General features: G+C 42.9%; 1 protein-coding gene across 3 annotated transcripts in view; it reads right to left on the bottom strand.

Moving 5' to 3' along the window:
* The window catches only part of LOC106607972 (pleckstrin homology domain-containing family G member 1), a 130,563-nt gene that overhangs the window by 36,511 nt on the left and 81,468 nt on the right, over positions 1-12,584 (bottom strand). For all 3 annotated transcript variants that reach the window (XM_014205508.3, XM_014205511.3, XM_014205510.3), the window contains exon 2: positions 537-1,072. In XM_014205508.3, the coding sequence (XP_014060983.1) occupies positions 537-1,072 (536 nt within the window). The remainder of the gene's footprint in view (positions 1-536; positions 1,073-12,584) is intronic.

The raw sequence follows: 12,584 nt of genomic DNA, 5'->3' as shown, positions 1-12,584 counted from the left end.
ACAGTCCCAACATAACACATTGTTGTTGTAGCCCTGGGCAAACTCACCTGATTCAACTCACTGAGGGCTTGATGATTAGTTGACAAGTTGAATCAGGTGTGCTTGTCCGGGGCTACAACAACAATATGTACTGTTGGGGGTACTGGAGGACTGGAGTAGGGAAACACTGCATGCGCTGTCCTACTGTTTGCATCTCACCTAACAGTCTGAAAATATACCCCTGTGCTGTATGTAGGTGCAGTAATAGCTGGTGTCTCCCCAGTGGTGTTGTGTGGTACCATGTTCCTCACAGTACTGGACAGACTCCTGTAAGAAGGATAAGTACTATGTATGTGTCTCCCCAGTGGTGTTGTGTGGTACCATGTTCCTCACAGTACTGGACAGACTCCTGTAAGAAGGATAAGTACTATGTATGTGTCTCCCCAGTGGTGTTGTGTGGTACCATGTTCCTCACAGTACTGGACAGACTCCTGTAAGAAGGATAAGTACTATGTATGTGTCTCCCCAGTGGTGTTGTGTGGTACCATGTTCCTTACCTGTACGATGCTCTGCAGGTCCAGTACGTAGGTCCTCTCAGTGTCCATTATCTCCTGAACCACCCTGTCCACATACTGCACCCTGGGCCCCGGGGAGCTCCTCTCCCCAGCCTTGGTGTCTGACTGGGGGGTCTGGGCAGACACCAGTCTAACAGTCCCTTTTCCTGCATCTGTTCCTCCAATATTCCTCTCCTCCTCATCCCCACATCCCAGCTGCCTGGCTGGAACCAGCTCCAACCGGATTGCCCCGGAGTCCTGGTCAGGAGCGGGATGACAGTGAGGGGAGGGGCCTAAGGTGGAGCGGCTGCCCAGTGAGCAGTGGCTGTCCCTGGAGGAGGCGGAGGAAGAGGTGGAGCCGTAGCTGATTGGGCGCTCAGCACTGTCTGGGGAGGAGTCCATGCTGTGGGCGGAGCAGTAGCGTAGAGGGGTGTGGTGGATGTCGGTGTGGCGAAAGCGGCCCGGAACGCCCACTGAGCTCAGGACCGAGCCGGCATCCGGAATCTCTGGGAGAGGAGGGAGGGCATCCGTGTAATCGTCTGAAAGAAGGAAGCGAGAGAGGGAGAGAAAAGGAAGTGTGAGAACTGAGACCTTTATCCTTGTCCTCTTATCAAGTTCAGAGTAAAGATTGTTAACCTGTTAGGGCTAGGGGGCAGTATTGACACGGCCGGATAAAAAACGTACCCGATTTAATCTGGTTACTACTCCTGCCCAGTAACTAGAATATGCATATAATTATTGGCTTTGGATAGAAAACACCCTAAAGTTTCTAAAACTGTTTGAATGGTGTTTGTGAGTATAACAGAACTCAAATGGCAGGCCAAAACCTGAGAAGATTCCATGCAGGAAGTGGCCTGTCTGACAAGTTGTTGTTCATCTTGGCTCTTTTTATTTAAGACTGAGGATCTTTGCTATAACGTGACACTTCCTACGGCTCCCATAGGCTCTCAGAGCCCGGGAAAAAGCGGAATCATATCGAGGCAGCCTCTGGCTGAAACACATTATCGCGTTTGGCAAGTGGCCGATCAGAGTACTATGGGCTTAGGCGCGTGCCCGAGTCGACCCCATGCTTTATTTTCTTTCGTCTGTTTACCTAAACGCAGATTCCCGGTCGGAATATTATCGCTTTTTTACGATAAAAATTGCATAAAAATTGATTTTAAACAGCGGTTGACATGCTTCGAAGTACGGTAATGGAATATTTAGAATTTTTTTGTCACGAAATGCGCCATGCTCGTCACCCTTATTTACCCTTTCGGATAGTGTCTGAACGCACGAACAAAACGCCGCTATTTGGATATAACAATGGATTATTTGGGACCAAACCAACATTTGTTATTGAAGTAGAAGTCCTGGGAGTGCATTCTGAAGAAGAACAGCAAAGGTAATACAATTTTTCTTATTGTAAATCTGACTTTGGTGAGTGCTAAACTTGCTGGGTGTCTAAATAGCTAGCCCTGTGATGCCGGGCTATCTACTGAGAATATTGCAAAATGTGCTTTCACCGAAAAGCTATTTTAAAAATCGGACATATCGAGTGCATAGAGGAGTTCTGTATCTATAATTCTTAAAATAATTGTTGTGTTTTTTGTGAACGTTTATCGTGAGTAATTTAGTAAATTCACCGGCAGTGTTCGGTGGGAATGCTAGTCACATGCTAATGTAAAAAGCTGGTTTTTGATATAAATATGAACTTGATTGAACAAAACATGCATGTATTGTATAACATAATGTCCTAAGATTGTCATCTGATGAAGATCATCAAAGGTTAGTGCTACATTTAGCTGTGGTTTGGGTTTATGTGACATTATATGCTAGCTTGAAAAATGGGTGTCTGATTATTTCTGGCTGGGTACTCTGCTGACATAATCTAATGTTTTGCTTTCGTTGTAAAGCCTTTTTGAAATCGGACAGTGTGGTTAGATTAACGAGAGTCTTGTCTTTAAAATGGTGTAAAATAGTCATATGTTTGAAAAATTGAAGTTTTTGCATTTTTGAGGTATTTGAATAACGCGCCACGGGATTACACTGGCTGTTGAGTAGGTGGGACGCAAGCGTCCCACCTAGCCCATAGAGGTTAATACTCACAAAACAGGAAGATGCTTAAACGCCTCAACCATCCTAATAAAAAAACAAGTGAACACCTTTATGTTCCCACAGTGTCCCTATCTGGATTCCAAGTGGCAAGCTTGCCAGGCCACAGTTTAACTAGACACTGGAAGCCACTCTCTCGCTCGTCTATCTCTCTCTCTCTCTCTCTCTTTTGTCTGTCTCTCGCTGTGTGCCTCTCTCGCTGTCTCTCTCAGCAGAAAGGCCAAAGTAGAAAACCCACACCTTGTTCATGTCCCCTGATCGGTTTAGGATTCCAACTGAAAAACGGGCCATACCACAGGCGTGAGAGTGTGGTGTCCAGCCTAACTGAAACTGACCACAACCATGTCCTCAACTCACACCATGGCCAGAAGGCTTTGAACACACAAAAATAAGCACTCTACCAAGCCATGATGACCACACTAAGTAATTTACAGAGAGAGAGACCAGAGAGAGAGACAGAGAGAGAGAGTAAGTGAAATAGGTATGAATCCCAAACCACCACCTCGCCCCTACCAACTCGCCCTTGAGGGCCCTCTTATCACGTGTTGCTGACGAACATGAAATTCAAATGAACAAATCCTCTGTCATTTTACAAAATATAAACCTCAGTTACAGTTAAACATTTAATTTGGAAGGTATTTCATATTTTACATGTGTCAAGTCTCACCATCAGACATAAACAAATGCATGTGTCATATAATTAGGCACGCCACTCCAATGTTTTGGGTGAAATTGCGCAAACTCACCAATAACGCGGTGCCTTATGGGATTCCAATTCGCTATGAAGTCGGCAGCATTAAAGGCTCAGTTGAAGTAACTGACGGTGGGGCTAATTAGCCCCTACACCCTAGATCATTTTCACTCCCTCAGCTTTGGGACACTTGTGCAAATGGCGCAAATGGAGGGCGAAGGGGGTGATTTTACAGTACTCTACTTTTCTTTACTGTTCTGTACTGTACTGTACATCTTGCAAAACAAACGTCTATGATTGGTTCAGATTTGGTCTTGCCAGGGCGGACTGACCAAATTGAAACAATTTTTAAAAGTCCATGGATGTCCGTTGTTGGTTGGTGCTCAGTGGTTGAGGATGCTTGTTACAGTAAATGGAAAGAGGTTAGGTGGTAGGAGTCAGTAAGAGCTGGGAGAGGTGACATTACATGGAGAGAGAAGAGAGAGAGAGAGCATGATTGTCCAGACTGTGAAAACTCCCATTGTAGCCAAATCAATTTCAGTAATTCCGACATGGTAACAGAATTATGAGTTTTAATCAAACTTGATATCAGTTTAAAAAATTAAAAAATAAAAAAAATGATACAACTAATTAGCAGGTCTATACCTGTACTTGTTATGTGAGTTTTTGGTAACGGAATTAATGATTTGCCTTAAACTTACAGAAGGCAAATTATTCCTCCAAAACTAAATATAAGTGTTGATCTTAGTTGTGTTTTGATGTATTTCTAATACCTTTTAAGACTTTTCTGGTAGATGTTTCCTAAGACCCCTTTTCCATCTACTTTCCATCTTATTCAACATTTTTGGGATGGAAAATGGTTGAAAAATGTATACAGTGCATTCGGAAAGTATTCAGACCCCTTGACTTTTTCCACATTTTGTTATGTTATATCCTTATTCTAAAAGTGATTAAAAGTTTTTTTTCCCTCATCAATCTACACACACCACCCCATAATGACTAAGCAAAAAACGTTACACATTCTTGCAAATGTATAAAAAATAAATAATGAAATATCACATTTACATAAGTATTCAGACCCTTTACTCAGTACTTTGTTGAAGCACCTTTGGCAGCGATTAAAGCCTCAAGTCTTCTTGGGTATGACGCTACAAGCTTGGCACACCTGTATTTGGGGAGTTTCTCCCGTTCCTCTCTGCAGATCCTCTCAAGCTCTGTCAGGTTGGATGGGGAGGATTGCTGCGCAGCTATTTTCAGGTCTATCCAGATATGTTAAAACCGGGTTCAAGTCCGGGCTCTGGCTGGGTCACTCAAGGACATTCAGAGACTTGTGCCGAAGCCACTCCTGTGTTGTCTTGGTTGTGTGCTTAGGGTCATTGTCCTAAGGTCCTGAACACTCTGGGGCAGGTTTTCATCAAGGATCTCTCTGTACTTTGCTCAGTTCACCTTTCCCTCGATCCTGACTAGTCTCCCAGTCCCTGCTACTGAAAAACATCCCCACAACATGATGCTTCCACCACCATGCTTCACCGTAGGGATGGTGCCAGGTTTCCTTCTGACGTGATGCTTGGCATTCAGGCCAAAGATTTCAACCTTTTGGCAAACTCCAAGCAGGCTGTCATGTGCCTTTTACTGAGGAGTGTTTGGAACACTCCTGTGCCTTTTACTGAGGAGAGTTTGGAACCTCCAAGACTCTTCCTGGAGCTGGCCGCCCGGCCAAACTGAGCAATCGGGGGAGAAGGGAAACGCACACAAAGGCCTGATTGGTGCTGCAGAGATGGGAGATCCTTCCAGAAAGACAACCATCTCCACAGAGGAACTCTGGAGCTCTGTCAGAGTGACCATCAGGTTTTTGGTCACCTCTCTGACCAAAGCCCTTCTCCCCCGATTGCTCAGTTTGGCCGGGCGGCCAGCTCCAGGAAGAGTCTTGGAGGTTCCAAACTTCTTCCATTTAAGAATGATGGAGGCCACTGTGTTCTTGGGGACCTTCAATGCGGCAGACAAGTTTTGGTACCCTTCCCCAGATCTGTGCCTCGACACAATCCTGTCTCGGAGCTCTACAGACAATTCCTTCGACCTCATGGTTTGGTTTTTACTCTGACATGCACTGTCAACTGTGGGACTTATGTAATGTGCATTCTCCCTACTTCCACTCATGCTACAACCAGAACTGCAGCTGCAATGAATGAGTATACTAAAGTAAACTTATTAGCAGCTTGTGTCTAATATCAAGGAATATTTCACTTTCTCTGGTCATAGGAGAAACAACATGAATTGGTGCATGAGGCAGAAATAATGCAGTGACTTGAGTTTCACCATCAGCTGGGAGACTGTGTCCCCTTTTCTCAGCAGAGGGAGGGAGAGCGAGCAGGGAGATGGTGAGTCAGGTGAGAGGCAACCTCAACGCTTCTCCACTCCACGGTACTTACACCCATGAGATTGGAAAAACTCGCAGTGTGTTTCGTGTGTGTGTTTCTTACATGCATTTGGTTTATTACCCCTGAGATAAGGCTAACTGAGCTAATGGTTTTAGTGGGACTCCTTATAGCCATTAGAGCTATTAGACATGGGCCAGCAACATTCACAAAGAAACCATGTGTTTCTACCCCTAGTGAAAACCAAACAACAGACGAAGACTTACTTACTTCTGTTTACCCAGCCCTTCCCCTGCACCTACCAGACCCCCTGTTCGGGACACACCTAACCTGTTACACGCGCGCTTGCACACTGCACACCCAAACTCTGTGTGAGTAACAGTGGTAAAATGTGACTAGAACAAGTAGAGAGAGTGAGTGAGGTGGGCAGGGGGGTTGGGGTTATCTTCAGCCCAGATTATGTTCAACCTGATCTGTGTAAATTATCTCTAATTACAGGCCTAAAGCCTCAGAGTTGGTACCGTTTCTCCAGTTGCGTGTGCATGTCTAAGTCTGTGTGTCTGTGTGTGTGTCTGTGTGTGTGTCTGTGTGTGTGTCTGTGTGTGTGTCTGTGTGTGTGTCTGTGTGTTTAAGGATTAGACTGGGTATTAGTGCTGCGAGCTCTGCCTTTCATGACAGAACAGCAACACAGTGAACCAGTGGCTCTCAGAATCTGGCTTACATTTAGGCTAACTCAATAAGAACACAAAGCCCAGGCCTACATTTTTTTGCAAATTTATTGAAAATGAAAGAGAAATATCTCATTTACATAAGTATTCACACCCCTGAGTCAATACATGTTAGAATCACGTTTGGCAGCGATTACAGCTGTGTGTCTTTCTGGGAAAGTCTCTAAGAGCTGTGCACACCTGAATTGTACAATATAACACATATGGAATCATGTAGTAACCAAAAAAAGTGTTAAACAATTCAAAATATATTTTATGAGATTCTTCAAATAGCCACCCTTTGCCATGATGATAGCTTTGCACACTCTTGGCATTCTCTCAACCAGCTTCATGAGGTAGTCACCTGGAATGCATTTCAATTAACAGGTGTGCTTTGTTAAAAGTTAATTTATGGAATTTCTTTCCTTCTTAATGCGTTTGAGCCAATCAGTTGTGTTGTGACAGGGTAGGGGGTATACAGAAGATGGCCCTATTTGGTAAAAGACCAAGTTCATATTATGGCAAGAACAACTCAAATAAGCAAAGAGAATATGACAGTCCATCATTACTTTAAGACATGAAGGTTAGTCAATATGGAACATTGCGTGAACTTTGAAAGTTTCTTCAAGTGCAGTCACAAAAACCATTAAGCGCTATGATGAAACTGGCTCTCATGAGGACCGCCACAGAAACAGAAGACCCAGAGTTACCTCTGCTGCAGAGGATAAGTTCATTAGAGGTACCAGCCTCAGAAATTTCAGCACAAATAAATGCTTCACTGAGTTCAAGTAAGACATCTCAATATCAACTGTTCAGAGGAGACAGTGTAAATCAGGTCTTTGTTGTCATATTGCTGCAAAGAAACCCCTACTAAAGGACAACAATAATAAGAAGAGACTTGCATGGGCCAAGAAACACGAGCAATGGACATAAGACCGGTGGAAATGTGTCCTTTGGTCTTGAGTCCAAATTGGAGATTTTTGGTTCCAACCACCGCCTTTGTGAAATGCAGTGTGGGTAAACGGATGATCTCCGCATGTGTATTTCCCACCATAAAGCATGGAAGAGGTGGTGTGATAGTGTGGGGGTGCTTTGCTAGTGACACTGTCTGTGATTTATTTAGAATTCAAGCCAAACTTAACTAGCATGGCTACCACAGCATTCTGCAGCGATAAGCCATCCCATCTGTTTTTTTTAGCTTAGTGGGACTATCATTTGTTTTTCAACAGGACAATGACCCAACACACCTCCAGACTGTGTAAGGGCTATTTGACCAGGAAGGAGAGTGATGGAGTGCTGCATCAGATGATCTGGCCTCCACAATCCCCAGACATCAACCCAATTGAGATGGTTTGGGATGAGTTGGACTGCAGAGTGAAGGAAAATGATCAGCATATGTGGGAACTCCTTCAAGACTGTTGGAAAAGCATTCCAGGTGAAGCTTGTTGAGAGAATGCCAAGAGTGTGCAAAGCTGTCATCAAGGCAAAAGGTGGCTGTTTAACACTTTTTTAACTACATGATTCCATGTGTGTTATTTCATAGTTTTGATGTCTTCACTATTATTTTACAATGTAGAACAGAGTAAAAAAAAAATAAGAAAAACCCTTGAATGAGTAGGTGTTCTAAAACTTTTGACCGGCAGTGTATATTTGGCCTTGTGTTTTAGGTTACTGTCCTGCTGAAAGGTGAATTTGTCTCCCTGTGTCTGTTGGAAAGCATACTGAACCAGGTTTTCCTCTAGGATTTAACCTGTGCTTAGCTCTATTAAATGCATTTTTATCTATATAAACCCCATAGTCCTTGCCGATGACAAGCATACCCATAACCTGATGCAGCCGCCACCATGCTTGAAAATATGAAGAGTGGTACTCAGTGATGTGTTGTGTTAGATTTGCCCGAAACATAACACTTTGTATTCACAACAAAGTTAATTTCTTTTCAGTTTTACTTTAGTCCCTTATTGCAAACAGGACGCATATTTTGGAATAGTTTTATTCTGTACAGGTTTCCTTCTTTTCACATTTAGGAAAAGTTTTATTCTGTACAGGCTTCCTTCTTTTCACTCTGTCAATTAGGTTAGTATTGTGGAGTAACTACAATGTTGTTGATCCATCCTCATTGTTCTCCTATCACAGCCATTAAACTCTGTAACTGTTTTAAAATCACCATTGGCCTTAAGTTGAAATCCCCGAGTGGTTTCCTCCCTCTCAGGCAACTGAGTTAGGAAGGACACCTGTATCTTTGTAGTGATTGGGTGTATTGATACACCATCCAAAATGTAATGAATAACTTCACCATGCTCAAAGAGATATTCAATGTCTGCTTTTAATTTTATTTCAACCCATCTACCAATAGGTGCCCTTCTTTGCAAGGCATTGGAAAACCTCCCTGGTCTTTGTGGTTGAATCTGTGTTTGAAATTCACTGCTCAACTGAGGGACGTTACAGATAATCGTGTGTGTGTGGGGTACAGAGATAAGGTAGTCATTCAAAAATCCTGTTAATCACTATTGTTGCACACAGTTAGTCCATATTATGTGACTTGTTAAGCAAATGTTTACTCTTGAACTTATTTAGGCTTGCCATAACAAAGGGGTTGAATATGTATTGACTCAAGACATTTCAGCTTTAAATTAGTTTGTTGAAATTTCTAAAAAACATAATTCTACTTTGACATTATGGGGTATTGTGTGTAGGCCAGTGACACAAAATCTCAATTTAATCCATTTCAAATTCAGGCTGTAACACAACAAAATGTGGACAAAGTCAAGGGGTGTGAATACTTTCTGAAGGCACTGTTACAAGTCTACTTCAGTCACACACTTTATGGCCAGCTGAAGTGCCCTTCACCCGGGAGAGGTCAACAAACAACCGTGAGATCTGTGATTCCCCATCCTTCAGAACCTTCACAGCCTCATGTGCTCCATCAACAAGTGCTGAAGCTTCATAACACATTAACACATATGAATGTGGTATGAGTTACAGGAGCACAATGAAACGTAATGTTATAGCATAATATACATTTAGTTAATCTCAATAGACCCTATATACACAATATATTTACTCTATTGCACATCATCCTGTAAAATGCCTCATTTGTTCATACTGTATATACAGGCACAATTCATAACGTAGCTTAGTGTGTTCATAGTGTAGTCCATCGTTTTTTGCTGTGTGTTGTGTACATACTGGATTGTGTTGATTCTGTGTCTCTATCTTGTCTGTATATTCTGTTTACTGTCTGTCCGTATATTCTGTTTGTTTACTGTCTGTATATTCTGTTTACTGTCTGTCCGTATATTCTGTTTGTTTACTGTCTGTATATTCTGTTTACTGTCTGTCCGTATATTCTGTTTGTTTACTGTCTGTATATTCTGTTTACTGTCTGTCCGTATATTCTGTTTGTTTACTGTCTGTATATTCTGTTTACTGTCTGTCCGTATATTCTGTTTGTTTACTGTCTGTATATTCTGTTTACTGTCTGTCCGTATATTCTGTTTGTTTACTGTCTGTATATTCTGTTTACTGTCTGTCCGTATATTCTGTTTGTTTACTGTCTGTATATTCTGTTTACTGTCTGTCCGTATATTCTGTTTGTTTACTGTCTGTATATTCTGTTTACTGTCTGTCCGTATATTCTGTTTGTTTACTGTCTGTATATTCTGTTTACTGTCTGTCCGTATATTCTGTTTGTTTACTGTCTGTATATTCTGTTTACTGTCTGTCCGTATATTCTGTTTGTTGTGGCAGCACCATTTCACGAGTCAAATTCCTGTACATGCAAATGTATTTGGCGAATATAGGTGATTCTGAAGGATGACTGACAGTCAGATGTCCTATGGCTGCTGTATGAGACTTGTGCCTTCGTAGTCAGCAGATGACACATAGAATCAGGTCTGTATAGGGTGTATAGAGCAGCTGCAGCCCTCTCTCTATCTTTTCTATCTCTCCCTTTTCTCTCTCCCCCCTCTATCACAATACAGCCTGAGTCAGCTTTCATCCGTCAGATCTCTCACTACACAAAGGACCCCCCCAACACACACACACACTCCATGCACACCTCAGCCTCTCTACCTACCACCATGATCCCACCCGCCAAAATAACAAACATCCACAAGCAGCTCCCGCATTCATATCTAATCTATCAAATCTGTCTGAGCCCAAGGAAAGGAGAGAGAAAGAAAGTTAAGATGGAGAGACAAAATAGAGAAGAAAGAGGGGAAGGATAAAAAAAGGAGAGGGAGAAATGGAGGAAGCCCTTCCCCCTTCCCCCAATACCCTTGTTGAGTGCTACTGCTTAGAGACTCAGTCTAAAACATGACGTAATTTAATTCAGCTCCATTCAGGACAATGGCCTGGCCTGTGAGCTCTAGACCTCCCCTACCCCTCCCTTGTTTTCTTTCTCCCCGTGTCCCTCTCCTCTTTTCTTCCTCACTTTTCTCACCCTCTTCCTTTCTCCATCTGACTTTTTCCCCCTCTCCCCATCTCGCACTCCCTCCCTCCAATCATTAATTCATTACTTTCCTCCTTCCTACCTCATTTCCCCCAACTCATAAATATAACTGTCACCTCTTCAGGTCTTCCATGTCAGTGATATCCATAGAGACATGATGTTTAGGAAGTCATAATGGCTCCCCTAACAGCTTTGCCAAGTCCAACATTCCCTATAAGTAGCCCTGCAGATTCCAGAGGGATTCTGAGGGTCATTCCGAACCACTCCAAGCATATACTTTCCCATATAAAAATATACACACACGGCAGAGCATATATACTTACAGACTAGGACACATAGAATGCAGAGAACATGAGTGGGCCAAGCCTAGTTCACTTTCTCAAATCTCTACATGTTCACCCACACTAACAGTTCTCTTACACTGGTAAACAACATGTCAATCACAACTGTTACTTGAAATCTTAAGTCCATAAACTTTATATGAGCTATATGACAGATAAACAGTTCTGATATTGATATGAAGTGCTAAATGAGTGCTGTGGGAGCCGTAAGAGTGCCATGAACAGACCTCTCCTCTCATAGCTTGGTCATCAGAGGTTAAAGGGGATTTCACCCGGATCTTATCAAGGTGAATCCACAATGTGCTGTCCTATCATACCAAGGAGTCAGTCTATACATAGAGCTACAATATATATAGAGCGGGACAACAGAGAAAGTAGAGAGAATCTGGGACTGGGTTCTTAATCAAGTCAGAATAAATTCCAGCCCTTCTCTCACCAAGGGGCTAAATGTGGTTTCTTCACCCCAGAGAGGAGCACCTCTGACTGGGCAGGGTCTGACCACACATTCCCCTTCCATCAACCTTGTGCTTTCTTGTTTTCCGCATGGACAATAGAGAAGAACAACAGTGCCAACTGGTAGCAGTGTCTATGCCACACAATTGTTTACTGCCCTCTACTCATTGCACTAAATCTGTGGTGACAGTCAATCATTATGGATGGTGTCTGCAATAACAGAGTTAAACACAAACAAAAACAAGTAACAACAACATCCAAGTACAAATAGTGCGTATTGGGCCTGGGAGGAGGGGCAGAGGACACTCATAGGGACATGAGTAGCTGTAATAGGCCAAAGGCGTTGCCGTGAGTTACAGCAGTCTCTCCGCCTTTGCAACGTTATGGTAACAGTTTTAAATGTGATTAAATCAGATAAGGACTAACCCAAGAGGGAGAGAACACGAGACAGAGAAAAAAAGAGGGAAAAAAATCTGTCACAAATGCCACCCTTCCTTTCGTTCCCTCCTTTCCCCCCCACTGTTTGGAGTCCTCCCTTGAAAGTTTAACTTAGTGTTGCACTATTAGACTTATCTACAACCTATCAGGATATTTAGGCTAGTATGGATCTAATAAACACCTTGGAGTGGATCCACTCTTCTCTCTCTGGCTCTGAAATATTGTCCTCCAAGTGTCTCTCTCTCTCTCTCTGATAGAGATGCAGGGCTGATCTTCACCGACGTTTAACAACTTAAAGTGTCACTCAGGATTTCACACTGCAGCCCAATGAATCCAAAAGGAACTGAAGGAATAGAGAGAGTAGGAGAGAGAATACCCGACACACACCTGCCATGAGTGGGCCATACATTACAGAACAGACGTTAGACATAGAAAGAAAAAGAGAGCGGAAAAGAGAGATAGAGAGAATCATAGTGAACTTCAGAGATTGCATGTGTGT

The sequence above is a fragment of the Salmo salar genome, chromosome 06 (genome assembly GCF_965601325.2).
Source record: "Salmo salar chromosome 06, fSalSal1, whole genome shotgun sequence".
Lineage (NCBI taxonomy): Eukaryota > Metazoa > Chordata > Actinopteri > Salmoniformes > Salmonidae > Salmo > Salmo salar.
The sequence above is the reverse complement of the archived record's forward strand: the minus strand, read 5'-3'. Positions and strand labels throughout refer to the sequence as shown.